Below are 22681 nucleotides of genomic sequence, written 5' to 3' on the forward strand. Positions count from 1 at the left end.
ATTAGGCAAAACATAGCGTGTAGTTACATATCTAGTAATATATATTGCCAAACCAGACTCTACATTCAAATATAAAAATGATGTGTTGTGTATTTTGTTGCCTAGATACAATGTTATACAACTTCTGCATATAAACTTACATGTGTATTCTTGGTGCATAGAGATGAGTTCATTTTCAAAGCTGTTGCATGACTTTTTTGTCTCATTCTGAATTTGGATGCAAAATTTTGGACATTTCACCTGCAAAATTTAGCCTTATATGTTCCCAGCTCTACCTCCATCACAGCACATTGGGGCAGATTCACCAAACCTTCTAAAAAGTAAAAGTGGAAGTGTTGCACATAGCAACCAATCAGGTTCCAGCTATCATTTTCTAGAATGCACTAGATTAACGATAGCTACAATTTGTTTGGTTGCTATTGGCAACACCTCCACTTTTACTTTTTAGAAGGTTTGATTAAGTCTGTGACAACATAAAAATGTTGACAAATGTCCTTCTTTAATTGAGAAATGTTGGTAGTTATTTTAACGCAAAGGGGTATATTTACTAAACGGCGGGTTTGAAAAAGTGGAGATGTTGCCTATAGCAACCAATCAGATTATAGCTGTCATTTATTTAGTGCATTCTACAAAATGAAAGCTAGAATCTGATTGGTTGCTATAGGCAACATCTCCACTTCTTCAAACCTGCAGTTTAGTAAATCTAGCCCAAAAACTTTTTGAAGGGATCTATCAGTCCGATCTTTCTTGGGCATGCCGATCTCTGAAGCCACACATGGCCTGTTACTGGGTCCTGATATTAGTTCCAATAACAAGTGCGGCTTTGTTTCTTGGCGTTACTGGTATTTTAGGCAAAAACTGATAATATCTATATTATTTTATCTAATTATTCTGTGTAGGTTGTAAATAGTTTCTCATAACAGATTTTATTTGTTTTGTCTTTTAGGTGTAAATATGGCATTCTGCTGAGGGTTGATTTTTGGGATTTCCTCTATCACCGATACATTGTGTTTTTAATGATACTGGCATTGTGACACCCTCCTCCAATCATGTCCGCGGACGTAGAATCTAGCGCCAGCACGGATGTGGCTCCAGTCGCCAAACCTGCAGTAAAGAAGGAAAAGAAAAAAGGTACTGTCACAAACATCTATTCTGAGATATATTTCGCAAAGACTAAAATTATAAATATGTCAACTTTTAAAAAGACAATCGGCAGCCGACATGCAGGTATGGCTGCATCGGCGGTTGTACTACCGTAGGTAATCATGATTGAACCCCCCTATAGGCAGAGCTGTCTACCCGAAAGTAAAAAAGACCTTTGTCCCCCTCGTGGGCCGCATATAGTAAAATAATCACACATGGCTAGACTGCCTTATGAGCCACTGCTAGTTCCATTCAGCGGTGTCCTCTAAGCATCTAGGTGCGAAGACGCCAGCATAGCTTCAGTTTAAGATCCTAGCCCTCTGTATACAGATGGGAGTATAATCTGAGCCGTGTACCGGGTGTACTGGGTCCAATGAATTCTAGTTCACATTAAAGCTCACTATGTGCAATTAGCATAAGAACACAGACCATGGGATATATTTACTAAGCTGTGGATTTGAAAAAGAGGAGATGTTGCTTATAGCAACCAATCAGATTCTAGCTGTCATTTATTTAGTACATTCTACAAAATGACAGTTAGAAACTGATTGGTTGTTATAGGCAACATCTCCACTTTTTCAAACCCGCAGTTTAGTAAATATACCCCCCGGGAGTTGTAGTAAACATACATAGGCAGCAACAGGGGAGATTTGAATAATTTTATTTTGTACTACCTAATTATTACCTTTTAGACGGAGAAACCTTGTAACCAAACATATATATATGGCACAGTGCACTCGCCACTGTATATGATATGATTGTTAGAAGTCACTAAGGAGTTATGTGACTATATAAGCACAGGGCTGTTTCCTAATAAACATTGAAGTGATAACATCACAACTCACCAGTTATATGCAATGACATCAGAATTCACTGTTTACATAGATATTATTTTCCGTATCTTACACAAAGGTAAAAATTAGATCCTGAGAATAATTTTTCAGGATGGGACTACCCCATACTAGCCTATTTTGGGCAAGTTCTTTCCGGGAGAGGGGTGTGTCGTTTTGTCGCAGGGGCGGGGCCTAAGTGATGCAATTCACTGCGAATCGGGTCATTTTGCGACGCCAGTAGCAGACTGCGGGAGATTTGTCAGCTCTCCCGGGAGTCTGTGAGACTGGCCCGAATTTCGGGAGTCTCCCGGACATTCCAGGAGTGTTGGCAAGTATGGACTATCATCCTACCTGCTTGAGATTTTAGATGCACCCACTAGTATTCTATATATATATATATATATATATATATATAGTTGTCTGTGTTAGCATAGCTAATTAATAAATCACTATACCACAATATTTCAATAAAGTAATGTGTGTCGATATACTCTATTGATAACTGTAGATACAGTATACCATATGATTTGTTACTTATTTTTATCCATTGCTCAGCCATTACATCAGTGGCAGGAATGAGGAATGGGGATAGTAGCATATTGAGACTGAGGGCAGCCGTTCAATATACAGTATAGTTAGTACACATAGCAAAGAGATCACTATGGTAGTTATACAGTTAACCCGAGCCATGTCTGCTGAAACCCACAAACATCTGGCTTGCATGTAAAGTGTTGAATGAAGTACCCACTGAGACCATAGAAATGTGATAGCCCTGGTTGTCTGGGCAGATTTATAGTCTCGGAGCTGTTTGTCCAGGTTTATAGCACAGCACCTAACCATTAGACTATTACTATACCTTCCGTAGAAATAGAAAATTATTTTGTTGTTTTTTTATCTAAACTTTTTTGTATTTGATACTTACACACGACATATAAGATTTCTGTACAATAACTAACTATGGAAAGTGATATCACATGGTTGTAGTTTGAGAAGGTGGAAAATGCAGTAGTTTAGTAGAACAACTTTTTCAAAGCGGTTAAGTGGAATGTTCGTCTTATTTCGCATTAGGCTGCAGAACACGCTGAACGCAGTACACAAGGCTCAGTCACACTAACTGCGGCTGTGAGAAGGCAGCGGATTACGTCAGGCGGACCTGTTTGTGATTGAGTTTTACAGTGTCTGTGCTGTCTGTCAAGGCTTATAGCACAGCACCATATCAAGTACCCCTGCCATGCCCTTATCGCTATTGCCATCTGAGGATGGAGATAGCACCAATAATGAATGGGAAAAATGTTTTATTTGTTTCAATTAGTTGTTTTATAAATATGGTTTTACATTGTTTTACACTTTTTAATTTTGATGGCAGTGGAACTGGAAAGCCAACTACACTGCACATGGGTGAAACCGCTAAGCCAAATCACGCATGCACAGAGGGATCCAGGGCTGGCTGGCGAAGTGGTAGGAGTTAGCATGCCAGTCAGTATCACTCATCAGACAATATGTTTATGGTAAATTACGTCAATAGTAGGTATGCTGTTGCTGCAGGGCCTTCTCACCTCTTTGTCTGTTTTACCCAGTTTGTTTATTAGTTTACTATGTTTGTCCCCAATTGTAAAGCGCTACGGAATATGTTGGCGCTATATAAATAAATGATGATGATGATGATCAAAAAAATCTATGATATTGCCACACCATATAAATAGACACCAGAGAGACATAGAGAAAGAGTGAAACGGAGACAAAAAAGTGTGAAGAAGAGAGCGGAAAACCAGGTCTTGTCGCTATCAAGGGGTCAACGGGAGGTAACTCCTACCGGTGGTAAGGTCCGCTGGCTTTCTCTGTTCATGGAAGTTGGAATCCGTGCCTTCCCCATGCAAAGCACATGTACTGACGCAATACTTCTGCTATGGTCAAATAAAACTTAAGTAAATAAATAAATACATTTATTTAACTGCAAATTATATTAAAATAATTATTTTTAAAAATATTTTTCTACATTTTTTAACAAGTGGAATTGAAAGCCCAAGTCCAGACCTACAGGCTACAGCATCACCAGAGAAGGATTTTTAGATCCCTCCCGCTGAACTCCCGATGGGCGGGTATACGCGGCAAAGACTCTGGGTCATAACCTGGAATTTCCTTCTTTTATCACTGCAATAAACAAGTGGTGGAAGAAATGTCAATGGCACACAGTCATCACCAGGACCGCCACTTATCGGATGCACTGTTGCACCATGACTATAGTGACTATAAATTGCTCCATTATGTCACTTGTCATCGCGGTGAAAACTTAATGGGGCTGAATTTGCAAAAAATGTTAAATAGATTCCAATGAGAGAGAAAAGTGTGGGGAAAAGTGAAAGAAAAAAAAGACTGAGAAATAGTGGAAAAGACGGTTAAAAGCAAACTAAAAAAAGTTTAAATAAATGTTTAACAAAAAATGTTGGCAGGAGATGTAGAATGAGAAGGGACTTTGGCTACTTTAGAGATGTTGTTGACAGACAAACAGTCTGAGTTGTTTTAATTGTTGTCAAGTCTGATTTAAGGAAACAGGTTTTACCTCGTTCAGTCTCTCTTGCAGAAGTTGCTTCAACTAGAAACAGTACTAGATGAGGCAAAGACGATTTTTAGCTTGATAAGCAAATTTATGAGACTGGGAGTAGTGGTGTGGACGAAGACCAGTAGGCCTCTCTAGAATGTGAGTTTTTGCTTCTAGGCATGAGGCTGTCACTAGAGGTTACACATGAAATATGAAAGAGCCATAGGTGTTAAAGATGTGGAATCTGTTTCTGTTGACACTAGCACTGTCTCTGGTTTTTGCAGAGGTGGATAAAGTACCGGTTATAATTATGTTGTGTTAGGTATTACTCAATCCCATACTTTACTGAAATCACTATTTCCTTGTTGTGCCAGCTTCTGTTACTTTCCCATGACCTTTTGTTCTATCTTCCAGCATCCTGCCAAATATGCTCTTTTCTTCTGACCTCTGCTGCGCCATCTGGCGTGAAGTCAAAATACTTTCTCAATTTAGGCCACCATATTTTACCATATTATTGTCATTATTGTTTATTTAAACTATTCACCTTAGGCTAATAGATGCTGAATTACATTTTCAATAAAGATGTCTGATCATTTTAGTTGGGGTTTCAAAATAGATGCCTATAGCTAGAAATGTGAAAGTTAACTAAGTGTTCGTTTAAGAATCTAAAATGGCAATATTTGTAAATTTTCCAGATAACACACATTTAGAATCTATCAGTATTTATTTGCTAACACAAGAAATTAGGTTTCAGTAGAGGCCATAGTTTTGGTGACAATTCAGAATCAAATTTAACATCTGTGGGTTTATTTGAGCAGTGCATATTGCTGGAGCCTGGTGGTCGCTGTTTATTTGGCAACAGGATGGACTTAATGACTACTGCTGCTCAGCACATTCTTCATCCATTGCAAACACACCATACTGAGATCAGCATCTCAAGAAGACGTTAAAATTCCCCTAGTGGAATGCCATTGCCTAGGGTTTCGGTAGTAGCCCAATCCAGCAGCCTGAAATGCTCCATAACATGGGGCATATTCATGACAGGGCAGAGAGCCCTATTAACGGTGAAACCTGGAATGTTTGCCGGCAAAATGGCTTATTTTCACTTTGCCAAATTTATCAAAGGGGTTACTGCGCTAACCCAGCTGACGGATATATTCACCGCCGTTTGCCTTTGAATGTGGAAGTTTATTAAGTATTGCCGAAGTCCTTGAACAACCACAATAACAGACCAAAAACATTTTAAAAAAGTATTCTTTGAACAAAGAATATATTTTAATGCATTAATGTTTTAAAATATATTTTTGGAATTTTTAAAATAAATTTGATCTATTTTGAAACATTTTTTTTCCTCCAAGTGGAACTTAACGACCAAATCTGTGCATGCATTCACTGGCGAGCCAGCACATTTAGAGAAGGTTAACTCTTACCACTCCAGGCCAGTATTGCCGGGGAAGCTGAGTATCGCTCAGCTGCCTCAGCAATATCTTTTGATAAATTGTAGCAGCAATGTATCAAACTAATCGTCATGATTAGGGTCTTTTTTATAAATCTGTTCCCTAGTGGTTGATGGGTTTTTGTTCATGAAACCGAACTACGAGCATATTGAATGTGTTATTCCAACTGGTGGGCTCCTACAATTTCAAGCAGTCCAATGACAATGATTACAGTCAGAGCAGAGTTTATGTGCAGCAACAAAATGCTTTCAACATCACAAGCTGGGGGGAGATATTGGGTGGATGTCTGCCAGCCTTCGGGATAACGACTAGGGAGATAATCGCAAACTAACTGACTCATTATCATCACCACCAAAACCCCCACTTTGTATATCTGTATTTGTATTGTTATCCAAATGTAAGTAACCTCCTAATCTCCCTCTCCACATCATCATCAGTATTACCACCTTCAGAATCAGAACCTTTGCAATCGTTTTTCAGGATTGGGGATTTGTACACTGTTGGCTGCCAATGCTGTTACTTTTTTCTAATGATTGACAAATGTGTCACTAGTCCCTGCAGTAAATAAATGTCTTGCTTTTTAACCATATGCTGCTGTTTTTAGTGTCATTATCAACACTACATAAGGCCATTATACTCTTCTGGTTTTCAGGTAATGTTCCTGCTATGGCAGGATGGGGACGCCGTGCAATATTTTAATGTCCCAGATGCACAAGTCGGCTTGTCCCATGAAACTTGAATGCACCTGACCATTTTCCTCATTTACCTCACGAAAGCTAGATGAATTTCTGCTACAGCCAGTACAGCTGCTGTAATCCTTTGAGTTTGATTGCTTAAATTTTAGTTGCTGACTTCATTTAACAGCCATGTTTTGGGCCTGCTTTTTGTCACACTCTTAACTTGTCAGGATGTTTAATTAATGTTAGTATTAATAGAGCAAACTGAAAGATGAAGATCAAATTGTATGAATTTCAGCTGCTATACAGCTGCAGGGGCGAACGCCCCCCACCCCCGGGGAAAAAAAAAATAGAGCGAGAGAGAGCTCCATTTCAGCGAGGCTGAATTCTACAGCAGCCGCGGCGCTGTCAAGAAGCATCCGTGGCAGTGCTGTATTATACTATAATACAGCACTGCCGCGGGCGCTTCTTTGACAGCGCCGCGGCTACTGTACAGTGTCGTTGGTTCCCGGAGGGGAGGGGTTTCTGGAGAACCAGAAACCCCCCCTGCGTGCGCCACTGAGCTGTGCTACAGCTTTACCTATGCTGTCCTGAACTAGCAGTATTAAATTGCAGTACGCTGTGCACACAGTCGGAAACAGTGAATCTGACCAGCATCTTGCAAGTGCATTTGACCACAGACACTCCTTTATAAGTTTGTGAAATATAATTACTAAGTACAACAGGACAGAGCAATTCTCACACAGCAATTACACAGTGATCAATACGTCCTGGCTAGTGGCCCAAAAAATCATTAGCAGTAGTATTATTAATTGTGGTGCACCAAATCAAAATCGTATGAATTTCATCTGCTGTACCACAGCTGTACCTGTGCTATCCTGAACTGACAATATACTGTGCCCCTGCCAGCCGGTTGTCAAGAAAAATGAATAAACAGTACTAGTAATTTTAGCTCCGTTACACCAAATCCAGATCAACTGAATGATTTTCAGCAGCTGTATTTATTACTAATCCAATGCTTTGTTGTACATTTGTAACCTTACTGTTACCCCAAAAACACCACAAAGCAGAATAAATAGACTGCCATTGTCCCAGATCTATTTTTAAACTATAAACTATACGACATATGAAATCACCACATTTTAAACTCATTTCAATAGTTTGGGAATATTACCGGTTGAGCCTGCTGGGCACTGTAGTTCTCTAGACATAAAGGAGCAATGCAGTTGCAGCAACTGACTAGGATATTACCTTTGAGATCCTCTGTGATTTCGGAAGATTATCTAATGTTTTCGGCATTATCGCAGGTCCAGAAAAAACAGATGAATTCCTTATGGCCAGATTTAAAGGAGATGGAGTACGTTATAAAGCCAAATTAATTGGAATTGATGATGTTCCTGAAGCACGGGGAGATAAAATGAGTCAGGACTCCATGATGAAGCTAAAGGTAAGTGTAGTAGAATGTTTTATATAACAGACAATATATTTAATATTAAAGACGATATGTTCTAAAAGAGACAACATTTTTTTCCTTTTGGAAGACGCTCAGATTTGCTTTTTTCTTTTGCCCACCACTTCTGCTGTGCGTTTTTCCCTGCACAGCTTACTTACAGAGCAGGCAGAATAAGTAAGTGTAGAGGAAAGAATTACAGATGCCTGCAACACCCCATCAAGACCAAAATACTATTTAATCAAGGATGCTGGACCTTCCTTTCAATTAGAGGTGTGTTGAACACAACAATCTTCATGCATCAGGTTGATATGAGCCTTACTTCACCTCTCTGTGTTGTTAGTGGACCCTGTGCCTTCTGCTGCCTAACTCTCAGTGGGTGGCTTCCTGCTTACCCCCATTCTCTCCCCACATCATGACCCTGCCCTTGTCACATGCAGCCCTGTCCTCAATTACACAATCACGTCAGTAGATAGATCGCTGCCACCACTGAGATCAGCACTTATAATCCCCAAAATACTTGCTGCTGCTGTGAACATTCTGAAGGTTCAAGCTGTTCTATCCTCGTCCTTTTCAGATAGATATCTTGGATAAGCAGGAGATAAAGATTGAATACAATGAAGCCGTGTGATGTTATTTCAATGCGCCATAAATATAGAGTACAGCTCCTGCATGAGTATCTCAGCACAAGCAATGTCACTGGCTCCTGTTTGCAAATACTTTTTTAAATCCCATAGATTGTAAAATTGTAGATTGTAAGATTGCTAGCAGGGCCTTCTTACCTCTGTCTGTATTACCCAGTATTGTTTTATTACTGTTTTTGTCCCGAGGTGTAAAGCGCTACAGAATTTGCTGCCACTATCTAAATAAATGTTGATGATGATGTTGATGTATATCATATGTAAAATATGAGAATTTGTACAGTATGTATAAATATATATATATATATATATATATATATATATATATATATTGAACATTTTGATGAAACACCAATGCACTTGCCATTGAAAAGCAGCACACACCCTAAGAAGCACCCCATTGTTCCCCAGGCCTGCACCCACGGGATGGTCAGGAAAATACCCTCAGCCTTCCATCATCATCATAATCTATTTATATAGCACCATTAATTCTGCAGCACTGTACAGAGAACTCACTCACATAAATCGCTGCCCCTTAGGAGCTTACAGTCTAAATTCTCTAAGAGACACAGACAAACAGGCAGAGAGAGACTAAGGTCAATTTTTAATAGCAGCCAATTAACCTACTACCAACCTACCTCTTGCCACGCTGGATATTGTTCTGGCAATTGTGGCCATTGCACAATCTTCTGGAGGAGTAATGTTTTGTAGTGGAGGTTATATATGGATAGATTACAAACAATACTTATCTTAAACGTAAAATATCTAAAGCAGACCGGAAAACTCTCCCCAGTATGCTAGTAAAACAAAATACAGCCTATTTATAAATCCAGCAATGACGGCATATGTTCAGGCTCTTAGGCATATGCTTGGGGTGCCTGTTTATAAAACCAGCAATGACGGTATATATTTAGGCTTCCTAGGCATATGCTTGTGGTACCTATTTATAAATCCAGCAGTGACGGCATATATTCAGGCTCTCTAGGCAAATGGTTGGGGTGCCTATTTATAAATGCAGTAATGATGATATACATTCAGGCACCCTAGGCATATGCTTGGGGTACATACTTATATATCCAACAATGGCAGTATATGTTTTGGCAATGATGTAAGTACTTTTATCATACATAATAAGTTGCACGTTTTTCTTTGCACAGTAAAATAAAGAGACCTCCTTATTTTATATTATACTTTTCCTTTCCAGGGAATGGCAGCGGCAGCTCGTTCTCAGGGACAACACAAGCAGAGAATCTGGGTGAACATTTCCCTTTCTGGTATAAAAATAGTTGATGAAAAAACTGGTGTAAGTTATATTTATGTTATTTTTTTTGTTATTTTTTTTAAAACTTGTTTTCTTGAAAGTTTTCCTTTTGTAATACAAATGCAAAATGAATGTCACTATTATTTTTTTCTATCTCAGCGATGTCCACTCAGTTTCATATATTTGCCATGAGCAGGAGCATTCTAGGCTCTTCAGAGCAGTGGCTGGATACAGTGTTTTGGCGCCCAACACAAAGCTGTCAAAACTACACCCATCTGTCTAGGCCTTCATACATACATATGGTGCAATTGCATCATGGTGTAATACTCACGAATTTCGGGTAGTTCTACCGGACCCCTGGAAGAGCAGACCTTTCTACCAGATCCCAGCCACTTCCTAGTGAAGTGGGGTCACCAAATGAGAGGATTTGCGATCTCCCCCTACTGTCACTTGACCTCTCCTCCAGGATTGTATTCAGTGTTAGACTTCTGAGTCTAGTTGTGGTGAGTCTTATGCCTATTCCTGCTCCATGGAGTTTAGCTGTGGAGAGTAATGGTTCCCTCTCGAGGCAGGGCAACTTTCTCTGTTACTGTGAGGGTCCTGAACATGGACATCCTTTGCGGAAGGAAGGTTAGTTTATAAAATAAGTTTGCTTGTAGTTCTTCCCTGAAGGGATGGAAACAACAGGCCAAATCACAATATTTTTTCGGCATTGGCTTGGAGGCTCGGCAGCATCTGGCCAAATAGGGTGCCCCGGGATTGGATGTGTGTGTCATGTGACCAGCTCACATCAAATCTTGGCGTTCCCTCTTCGAACAGACACGCACTGTTGCTACCAAGCTTCCCAGCCAAGTGCTAAATACATTTTGATCCCACTGGGAGTTTCCATCCCTTTTAAAAGACATTATAAGCTACATACTGTATATTGTAAATATAATTTACTAGGAACATTTTCTTCATTATTTAGTATATATTCAGTAAAGCATATAGGCATAAGTCATTCCAAATTGAAAACCATATTAATATGCATATTTGAATGCAATACAAATGAAAGGATAATTTCACCCAAAACTGAAAACCTGCTCCCAAAATTAATTTACCTGAGGTGTTCCACACCCTCTATCTCCTATCAAATCAGTCTTTCTTCAGACAAATAATGCTTTGTCCACTGACAACACTCTTTAAGCTGGCGCATGGAGGACCAGACAGATTGGCGGAGGGTACACTAAAGTCATCAGAGGACCTGTCTGGTAACCTAAACAGATTAGCGAAGGGTGCACACAAGGCATCAGAGGACCTGTCTGATAGCCTAAACATATTAGCGGAGGGTGCACACAAGGCATCAGAGGGGCTGTCTGATAACCTAAACAGATTAGCGGAGGGTGCACACAAGGCATCAGAGAACCTTTCTGATAGCCTAAACAGATTAGCGAAGGGTGCACACAAGGCATCAGAGGACCTGTCTGATAGCCTAAACATATTAGCGGAGGGTGCACTCAAGGCATCAGAGGGGCTGTCTGATAGCCTAAACAGATTAGCGGAGGGTGCACACAAGGCATCAGAGAACCTGTCTGATAGCCTAAACAGATTAGTGGAGCGTGCACAAAAGACATCAGAGAACCTGTCTGATAGCCTAAACAGATTAGCGGAGGGTGCACACAAGGCATCAGAGGGGCTGTCTATTAACCTAAACAGATTAGCGGTGGGTGCACACAAGGCATGAGGTAACCTGTCTGATAGCCTAAACAGTTTAGTGGAGGGTGCACACAAGGCATCAGAGAACCTTTCTGATAGCCTAAACAGATTAGGAAAGGGTGCACACAAGGCATCAGAGGACCTGTCTGATAGCCTAAACATATTAGCGGAGGGTGCACACAAGGCATCAGAGGGGCTGTCTGATAGCCTAAACAGATTAGCGGAGGATGCACACAAGGCATCAGAGAACCTGTCTGATAGCCTAAACAGATTAGTGGAGCGTGCACAAAAGACATCAGAGAACCTGTCTGATAGCCTAAACAGATTAGCGGAGGGTGCACACAAGGCATCAGAGGGGCTGTCTGATAGCCTAAACAGATTAGCGGAGGATGCACACAAGGCATCAGAGAACCTGTCTGATAGCCTAAACAGATTAGTGGAGCGTGCACAAAAGACATCAGAGAACCTTTCTGATAGCCTAAACAGATTAGGAAAGGGTGCACACAAGGCATCAGAGGACCTGTCTGATAGCCTAAACATATTAGCGGAGGGTGCACACAAGGCATCAGAGGGGCTGTCTGATAGCCTAAACAGATTAGCGGAGGATGCACACAAGGCATCAGAGAACCTGTCTGATAGCCTAAACAGATTAGTGGAGCGTGCACAAAAGACATCAGAGAACCTGTCTGATAGCCTAAACAGATTAGCGGAGGGTGCACACAAGGCATCAGAGGGGCTGTCTATTAACCTAAACAGATTAGCGGTGGGTGCACACAAGGCATGAGGTAACCTGTCTGATAGCCCAAACAGTTTAGTGGAGGGTGCACACAAGGCATCAGAGAACTGGTCTGATAGCCTAAACAGATTAGGAAAGGGTGCACACAAGGCATCAGAGGACCTGTCTGATAGCCTAAACATATTAGCGGAGGGTGCACACAAGGCATCAGAGGGGCTGTCTGATAACCTAAACAGATTAGCGGAGGGTGCACACAAGGCATCAGAGAACCTGTCTGATAGCCTAAACAGATTAGCGGAGGATGCACACAAGGCATCAGAGGGGCTGTCTGATAGCCTAAACAGATTAGCGGAGGGTGCACACAAGGCATCAGAGAACCTGTCTGATAGCCTAAACAGATTAGCGGAGGGTGCACACAAGGCATCAGAGAACCTGTCTGATAGCCTAAACAGATTAGCGGAGGGTGCACACAAGGCATCAGATGGGCTGTCTATTAACCTAAACAGATTAGCAGAGGGTGCACACAAGACATCAGAGAACCTGTCTGATAGCCTAACCACTGCACACCAGCTAAGTAATATTTTGCTGCTGGGTTTTACTTACTATATTCCACACGCACCTGAAATTTCAAGTTCAACTGAGTGGACTTAACCTTTAAAATGTGATATCACCATAGGCTTCATTGAAATGATGTCTGCAGTGACCAAAGGATCATTATACATTGTGTTCAGAATGTGTAAGGTTTCTGTGTAATATGTTTGTAATTAAAATAATTCCAGTTACCGGTAAATTGCATTATGCAAGTCTGTAAGGACTTTGGAAATGATAGAACAGATGTATTAGAATTAATATATATTTATGTTTTTGAGGACTTTGCTAAGATTTGTACAGAGCCTAGTCCAAAACTTCCACCCTCTACATTCTTTGGAATAAAAAATGAAGTAGGAGAACATTTTAACACAAATACTCGAACACTTGCGCCAGCTACAGCCTTAGTCATCTGGAATATGACATTCCAGTAAATGTAGCTTCATGCTGTCACTGGACACGTTAGCTGTTAGGAGTTCACTAACTTTTATGGTCCACAGCTGTTTAAATATTGCATCAAGTGATGGTGTGAATAGGGATTCAGCTTTCAAAAGGCATTTGAGATTTAACATATAAAGGCAGTAATGTACCCACATTATATACTTTGGGCAGTACAATAATGTTATATTTCCACTAATATGGCTGTGTTCAATTTATATGACCCTTTTAAAATTTGTATTTAAGAAAGCTGGTTTTAATATTGTATGGAATCCAGACCAGCTCCATGTTCTGTAAGGCAGCCACTGAAATTGTGTTTGGTTCAATTACTTATGAATTTAATGTCTATGCTTAAGTCAGATATTGTTTTAAAGTCGTTTACCACCCTTAGCCACTTCTTTCATTACCACCCCAGGGCCCACATCCAGGGGCAAACCCAGGATTTGTAGAGGGGGTTTCCACACCACGCCGCCAGTGGGCATGACCAGCATGCATGAGGGCATGGCTATAATGTTAGACAGTGCTTGGCTGCTCTCCAACTCTTCCTATGCCCATATTATACAGGCAATGCTGCGTGCACTACTGTTAGGTACACACAGCTCTCTCTTTTTAAGCAGAGCCATGTGAAGCGGGAGCAGGGTGCAGCCACCTCAATTATACAGTGCCCCATGCTTGGAGGGGGGTTTCCAGGCACTAGGATACCCCCCACCCTCGGTTTGCCTATGACATCCACACCATAAAATCTCTCCATCAACTTTATTCCCACTACATTATATCTGTACAATTATAATGATGGAAATAATATGCTTCCAAGCTGCCCAATTTCAGCAGACAGCGTCAATATGAGGGTACTGCCCCTCCGTCCCGCAATCGGCACCTGTGTCTAAGCACGCAGTAGTTGGTAGGCCGCGTGGGTGCAGCACACACCAGAGGAATGTACCTCTGGAGTTCATGGCCATTCAAGGGTGTTTTGCTGGAGGTTGGGGGCGGTTTTAGAATCCCTACACACACCTGGGGGCGTGACCAAGCTCATTGTGGCCTGGTGACACCCCTACAGTAATATGACCACACCCCTTCTTCCTTGTGGGCTTGTCCTGATTTAGAAATACTTGGGATACTTACTTCAGTACATCAAACAAATGAATAATATAGAAAGTGAGCAACGTGCCCCCCAACACCTGTGCTGCCCTACAGCTCTGGGCCGGCTTCAGTTGATGATGTAAAGTTCATATTATAGGAGATTCTCATATGTCTTTTTGGGAAAAAAAATTAATTTCTTTAAAGGGCCATTATATTTAAACATCATTTATTGTAATAATAATATGTATTTGTGGACATATCTTTGCTGACTGTAACACGGTCTCTTCTGTGCCCTTAAAAGCTGAGTTTTTTGGTAGTTTGTAAACATTTTAAAACTATTTTTTGTTTTTTTCCTCTACTTTTTAATAATTTAATTATCAATCATTAGAACTGCAAAGCAGGGTACACTGGTACCTGGACTTCATTTGTGCATCTGAGTTTATTAATTAAATCAAAATCTAGTTAGGATTGATCTTGGCACCTACCTTTCCCCCCTTGATACAGGTGCCACAATAGCACCGAAACGGCTGTTGGGTATTTCATTATATACACTGTGCTTTGTTCCATCAATGCCAGCTTAAGATGAGCATATTGTGCTTCATGCTGCTTGTCTGTCTTTTTTGACTTGCTGCTATGGACGGTATAGTGGAGCAGCTACACTTAGGACTTTAGGAGCTATAGAAAAGATTTATTTCTATATGGAGTGTTGGCTTCCAGTCTTACATGGACAGGGGTTCATATGCAATTCATTTCATATATATATTTTTTGTATGGAGTTTGTATGTTCTCCCTGTGTTTGCGTGGGTTTCCTCCGGGTGCTCCGGTTTCCTCTCACACTCCAAAATCATACTGGTAGGTTAATTGGCTGCTATTAAATTGACCTTAGACTCTCTGTCTGTGTGTGTGTGTGTATATTAGGGAATTTAGATTTTAAGCTCCAATGGGGCAGGGACTGATGTGAGTGAGTGCTCTGTACAGCGCTACGGAATAAATGGCGCTATATAAATAGCTGATGATGATGAAAGGCAATAAGTTTATTCTGTCATCTGGAACTATACCTTTAAAGTCTCTGGCTGATATTTCATTTCACCTAGACCAAGCGAGCAACACAGCAATGTTATATTATGGTTATTACCCTTAGTATAGGGTTATGTTGAACAGTTTTGTTCTCAATTTGTACATTTTGATGGTCCCATTAAAGGTAAATATTGCATTTATCTCTCACCAGTTCAACACATTTTCCCAGTGAGTGGTATGTTTTATCCCACTCCATCTATTCCTGCTTGAAAGGAAATTTTCATCCAGATCCCAAAATTGAAAAATATTTAGCTTTATTTTTTCTTGTAGTTAACTTTTCTGTTTTTGTTTTTTTTTGTAAAAAGACATATGCACATATATTATGTTTTCTAACCTATGTACTTGTAAGCTGGAGTTCTCAACATGTCTTGATTCAGTTGAAAAAGATTTCTGTCTGAGTTCTCACTTCCCCCTGTTCCCACTTCACTGCTAGACAGCCTGACAGGCAGAAACAACTACAGCGAGTGTTTTATTATCTCGCAACAATGTTGCATCTCTCTGCTATTTCAGCCATAAGTATATATTCACACAATGGTTAGACATGCGTCTAACCTGTGTTTTTACATGCTAATGCTACAAACTAATCTGTGTTTTAGTTTGTGTTTCTGTGTTTATTTTACTTGTGTGGAATCTGACTCAGCTTGGAGGTCACTGATCTCTAAAATACTCACCAACACTTTTCCAAGTGGCTGGTACACTGTAACTGGTCAATGTTTGATTTTTTTGGTGTATCCAGTCTAGGAAAAAGTGGCAGCAAATGACAACAAAACTGTGTATATTTTATTTAAATTAATCTCTGAGCGTTTTATCAAACAGTAAAAGTGCATTTTGTAGTACAAGGTGATCTGTCTTCCTCGTCAGATTAGTTTTGTTTGTTGAGAACATCACTCGGCAACTGTGAAAGTTTTATTTCATATATCAGAATTTCCTATAAACGTCCGTGTTATCAGCAGTGGAGGCTGTAGTAGGCTTTTTGTTACCTTTTTTTTTCAGATGAATCGTACTTGGTTTGTTTGCCAGGCGTGTGGTGTAATCAGCATAATCTGGCAACATTAGAGGGTATATTTACTAAACTGCGAGTTTAAAACAGTGGAGATGTTGCCTATAGCAACCAATCAGATTCTGACTTTCATTTATTTGGTACATTCTACAAAATGACAGCAAGAATCTGATTGGTTGCTATAAGCAACATATCCTCTTTTTCAAATCCACAGTTTAGTAAATATACCCCTTTGGGTTTACAAATCTTTTACTAACGCTCGATAGATATTGGAGTGTGAGTAGAGAGCTACAGATTAACTCTTCCGAGCTCAGAATAGCATTGGGGAGATGAACTCAGACTAACCAATCAGATGTTTGGTTTCATTTTCTACTAGAAAAAAAGGCAGCTAGATTCTGATTGGTTGCTAGGGGCTAGTGTACATTTTTCATGTTGCCAGTTATTATGAAAGTCCCTGTATGTCTTTATTTCCCACTTTCAGAGAGACTTATAATTAGCAGGTCATAACCGGTTAACACTGAACCTTCTTACATGGAGTTTAAAAAATGTCATTTTGGGGGGTTTTAGTTCCAGTTCAACAATTACGTTTAGAATTTTGTTAGTCATTACTCAAACAATTTATCGTATGCTGTGTGAATCCTTAGGGTGTCTGCTTTTTAATTACTTTCTAGGTAATCGAGCATGAACATCCAGTTAATAAGATTTCTTTCATTGCCCGGGATGTGACAGACAACCGAGCATTTGGATACGTCTGTGGAGCTGAAGGACAACATCAATTTTTTGCCATAAAAACAGCACAGCAGGTAGAGTATGGCAGGGTTATCAATAGTATTGAGATATTTATTAAATGGAGCAAAAAAAAACCTGGAGTTTTCACAGGATTTAGGGCTTCTGCTTATTTACCAAAACCACTGGCCAGTAAATTAACCATCACCGGGAACTTCCTGTGATGCTTCCCCATTCAAAGCCTGAGGAAGCCTATTTCTAGACTTCCTATATTCTCCTGATGGTGTAACAATCTCCCTAACCCTTCCCATTGTTCTGTTGAGGCAGCCTTTTGATTTCAATGAAAGCAACGTGAAAACTCTCTCTTATTGGTGCTAATGAACACGCCAAGCAAACCAAATACATCAACAAACACAGCTCTATCTGTACATAATGCAAGTTGTTCAATACATATGGAAATAACTTTCAAAGTAATCAAATCAAAACTATAAGATCTGGTGTAAAATAATAGTGCAGGAACTGTAGTGTATACAGGTGCTTATCTGATAAATTTAGTTTTACAAATCAGGATTCTGGAAAATTATTAAGTTAAAGCAGCAATCCTATGGAAAAAATAGTTGTTTTTTTTTCTTCAGGCTGCTTATAATGATTCATGATTCTGATCTACCATGGCAACCACAGTCACATGGCACACGATGCAGTGAGCAGAGAGGCTTTGGAACGCCCTTGTGAGCTCTCTCTGCATTGTGACATTCCCATTCTCTCCCCTTTTCTATCACATGACATACTGAGAGCCTGTGTCTGTGTAGCAGATTGACTGTGTCTGCGTCTGGCAGGCATTTTTCTTTACCAACCAGAGAGCTTTTGAAAAAGAGATACAAATTTGTAGGAGGATAGCTAAGCGAAAAATTGACTGTTAGATGCATGCTCAAAAGGTAGCTAACTTACTATTTAAGGAAAAAAAAGTGTGGGATTGTTGCTTTAAAGAATTATGGCAGATTGGACACTGTTTGGTCCAGGTCTGATATGTGTATCATGTCCATCAATTTACCTTCAGTTATTTTTATCTTTTTTTTATATCAAGGCTGAACCTTTAGTTGTGGATCTGAAGGATCTCTTCCAGGTCATATATAACACAAAGAAAAAGGAAGATGAGGACAAGAAGAAGGTATGTTCACCTACAGCATCCTAAATAAAATATTCCCTGTAAGGTGTAGATACAATATAAACAGCCTCACATAACTCACAGGGGAGGGAAAGTTTTTGCAGTTCATTTCTAACCTAAAAATAACTCAACCTCCACAGCTGTGCTGAACAGAGCACTAGAGCTGATTAATAATGCGGAACCAATGTTTTGGGTGTTTAAGCCTCTGTACCAGCTAAGGATGAAAGCGAAGTGATTAGTGTCTGAGCTATCTAACATGCTGTGTTTGTGGTGTGTTAGTGATGCAGCTGTCTGTACTAATCTCTCCAGGTACAATCTCTCATACCTTTCAGTAGAGTAAATAATGCGTAGAGATGAACAATGTATGCATTCAGTCATCAAAATTGTGTATGTTCCTGTGCTGCAGTTTGGCTTTAAGTGTTCCACGTGGATTTAACTCTTTAAGTTTTGATCGTCCCAGTTTTGAATTTGCCTTTTAACAAACTGTGTTGTTTGCAAAATGCAGAAATTGCAAATACAGTGCTGAATGGGTAAACAAAACCACAACTGCAAGATTGTGTGACCGGAACTTCACACGTCTGTGAAACAGCCTGTTCCTATGGGAAATTCATTTTCAGTTTAATTCAACCTTGCTCATCTCTAATACTGTAGAATAGATCATTTAAATGAAAGATGGAAAAACATTCTAGTTAGGTTCTCTCCATGACAGAGACTGATGTCAGCACATCTGATTGGCTAGTTTGGAAGCATGACATAGCGAACAGTCCAATCAGGCCCAGCGTACGCTGCACACCCCTGTCCGAGCCACTTGAATAGCCAGAATGGGTTCAATCTGCAAGTACTGACCACTCCTCTCTGGGCCGCTCCATCAGAGGCTGCCGGACGACGGCTTAGTTCTGGTAACAGCTGGAGACTAAACGTGGACAGCCCCATTAAAATAATGTAGTTAATGGAAAATATAGCTCTTCAGACAGAGATTTCATGCTGAATGGAAGAAACTGATTGGAAATGGCACAGATCACAACAGATTGCACGTTATGCACATTGTAACCTTACAAATAGATCATACAGCCAGCCAGTAAAAACATTTAGCAAGCACTTTTACTGACACTTTTCAGTTGCCATAGCACCACTCAGTTACAGTCAATAAGTTGTTTGCTTACCTTCTCTTATAATAGTATATAACACATTTGCCAACTCTCTTGGAATATCTGGAAGACTCACAAAATCCGGGTAGGTTTCCCGGACTCCCCGGAAAGCTGGGAGCATCTCCCAAAAAAAGATTCTGTCGTGAGGGTGGGGCCAAAATGACACGGTTTACCGTGACCCTCCCCCTCACGCCCTCCCACCACGCCCCCTGTCCGGGATCTCCTCTGGCTCCATAACTCAATGTTGGCAAGTATGATATAATAATGTAACCAGGGTAACATTTCATACCATTCAACAATTTAAAAAACAAAATTAAACCTTAAAAAATAACCCTGAAACGCCCAATGTTTGCCAAATCCACCCAAACTTCTCAGAGATCCACCCAACCATGAGCACATTCCTGAGAAGCTATGTCCCGCTTCGAATAGGTAGTGCTAGGGCCTGAGAATTGGGACTGTGGGAAGATATGCCCAAATATCGCTATATCATTGTCTCATTTCATACCTTACGCTGCTATGATTTCCAATGATTAAAATGTATATATAAGTGGCTAAAATGTGTATTTAGAGTTCATGATACCCTTGCACATAGCTTTCATAGCTGAGTTCTCTCCTTGAATACAACCATTATAGTGACTTGCATTCCTTCCACCAATTACATCCTCAGTTTCCCCCGACCTAAGTGTTAAGAGTACAAGTCTCTCTATATACTGAGCTGGGGTTTCCAAGGGGGAAGGAGGGGGTTCTGGCTTATTATGGGAGAGGAAGTGAAGTTTACAATAAAAGTTAAATTTAGCCAGAAAAAGTGGCAGATGTAAACGATTACAAACACAAGGAACCCTTCCTAAATATATATTTTTTTATGTTTCTTTTTATTTTACCTTTTTATCTGCTTAATGTAAATATTAAGGAGCTAATGTATACAATATTTTTATATAGACCTCCACCTAGCTTCTGTGATGGTGCTAGTAAGCTGTCTTGCAGAACTCGCCGTTTAGTACAGTTCCATTGTTTGCTTTTTATTTTCCAGAATTACTTCACTTCTCCTTTAAGTCTAAAAGAGGTGTGATAATTCTCTCACCATACAATAGCTTGTGAGCTTTGCCCTCGGTACTTTAGGTAGTCCCCTCACCAAGGGGTTGTCTTGGTTCCCCTCCTTGTGAATTAGCTTTAAGAAACACCAACTTGGCAATAAACTATTTATTGTAATAAAAAACCCCAAAACAAAACTCATTCACTTACAGTGTGGCAGTTCCTTACATAGCTCCTCTGCTAAATAACATGGATGGAACTGTGGCACGGTGGTTAGCATAGCTGTCTCGCAGCGCTGTGGTTATGGGTTCCAGTCTGACCAGTGTGGTAGGGAATATAGATAGTAAGCTCTACTGGAGCAGGGACCATGTGTAAATGATTACATATTCTCTGCTAAGCGCTGCATAATATGTAGGCCCTATATGAAAAACGGTTAATGATAATATAACTGGATTGACCTGGAGAGTCGATACCCCACTCAGCCAATCACAAGCGATCACTGTGAGACACCCGCTATATCCAACTACAACTCAGGTCCTATATAGGTTCTCTGTTGTTGCTTCTGCAGGATTTAAATGCTGGGATTCTACCCAACTGCTAATTAAGTCGTCTCTGACTATTCCACCAATAATTAAATAACGTGCTGTTCTTATGCATTGTCATGAGGTATGCCTGGGATATCCACAAACTATCTTTTATTGCGGGTGTATTTTCATGATAATCTTTTTACAATTACTGTAAAACTGTTCATTATAATTAAAAGGGAGATTCAGTAACACGTTGAAGGGCAGAACATTCACGGTGACATTTACAGCCATGATAATCAGTAGCAGTGTACACAGGTTCATACTTGCCCTAGTATGTAGTACATAGGACATGGTATTACCTTAGACATAGAGAGAACAACTGTGAACTATGAACAAAACTGGGAGACAATTAATTTAATATACAGACTGCGGACTCGGTTATGTTGATGTGTGTTTGAGCAACACCTACTTCCAGATTTTATTACTTATATACATGTGTAATATGTACACTAACAATATGACAACCAATAATATATACTGTAAATTGGGGGTTACTGAATTTTAGTGACATGGGATTTACTCAACTATAAAAACCTTCACAAAACAGGCCCAGGTTTGGAGTTTCTAGAGGCAGTATAATTACCATATTTATTTTATTTTTTATAATATTCTGTTTATATACATAAATCCTGCACAATATGGTCCTGATTCATAAGTCCCGTTACGTGCTGTATTTTGTATGACAAAGCTCTGTGCATGCGCCAGAACGGGACTTTCATCAGTGAACGCAGTTGCATCCAAATTATGTCCAAACACAACGGACACTTCCGACTGCCTGCGGTTTGAAGGCCGGAACGGGGGTGGGAACGGCCAGATGGACGTAGGCAATGTACATTAAGGACACACCGAGGGTGGGAGTACGCACATCCGGCCCAATCAAGTTCAGGGCGTCTTCTGAGTACGAGTTTTTTAGCCAGGTACACGACAGATGTAAGTGCAGACTGATAGTGATCACTGACACCTATGCCAGAACATGTGTATGCAAGTACGAGAAACTGTATAAATGCATTTTATGTACAATATGCATTAAGAATATACTGATTTATGGATTTTATGTAAAAATAATAAACAAAACAATGTTTGTTTTTTTGTTAAAAAAAAATAAACAAGCATATTTTTATTAATGATTACAGTATTCAGAGTTGTATTTGAATACGTGCATACAAGTTACATGTGTTGTTTTTTTTTTTTTTTTTGAAACGTAAGTTGCATTCACATTTCGTTCAAAGATAGATACAGCCATATGTATCTTCTCTTTTTCCCCCAACAATAACCTATCATTTTAATTTTGGCCACACACAGTCATGACACTAGTCCAGGCTTCTGGCATAAATACATTCTTACATTACAATAGATTGTGAGTATGGTTAGTACTATATTTTGAATCCACATTATGCATCCCCATATC

At 40.0% G+C, this 22681-nt stretch overlaps 1 protein-coding gene and 1 long non-coding RNA gene across 3 annotated transcripts in view; one reads left to right on the top strand and one right to left on the bottom strand.

The window, feature by feature from the left end:
* Positions 1-907: 907 nt before the first annotated feature.
* LOC142100247 (uncharacterized) lies at positions 908-16182 on the bottom strand. The gene is made up of 2 exons (XR_012678785.1): positions 15958-16182; positions 908-1104 (listed from the first exon to the last, which is right to left on the bottom strand). It is a non-coding gene; the product is annotated as an uncharacterized LOC142100247 (long non-coding RNA).
* Positions 1007-22681, top strand: part of DAB2 (DAB adaptor protein 2) — a 58063-nt gene continuing 36388 nt past the window's right edge. For both annotated transcript variants that reach the window (XM_075184169.1, XM_075184176.1), the window contains exons 1-5: positions 1007-1131; positions 7957-8096; positions 9945-10043; positions 17287-17418; positions 18426-18509. In XM_075184169.1, coding sequence (XP_075040270.1) covers positions 1050-1131; positions 7957-8096; positions 9945-10043; positions 17287-17418; positions 18426-18509 — 537 coding nt within the window. In that variant the 5' untranslated portion in view covers positions 1007-1049. The remainder of the gene's footprint in view (positions 1132-7956; positions 8097-9944; positions 10044-17286; positions 17419-18425; positions 18510-22681) is intronic.

This window comes from Mixophyes fleayi, chromosome 1 (genome assembly GCF_038048845.1).
Source record: "Mixophyes fleayi isolate aMixFle1 chromosome 1, aMixFle1.hap1, whole genome shotgun sequence".
In the NCBI taxonomy this organism is placed as follows: domain Eukaryota; kingdom Metazoa; phylum Chordata; class Amphibia; order Anura; family Limnodynastidae; genus Mixophyes; species Mixophyes fleayi.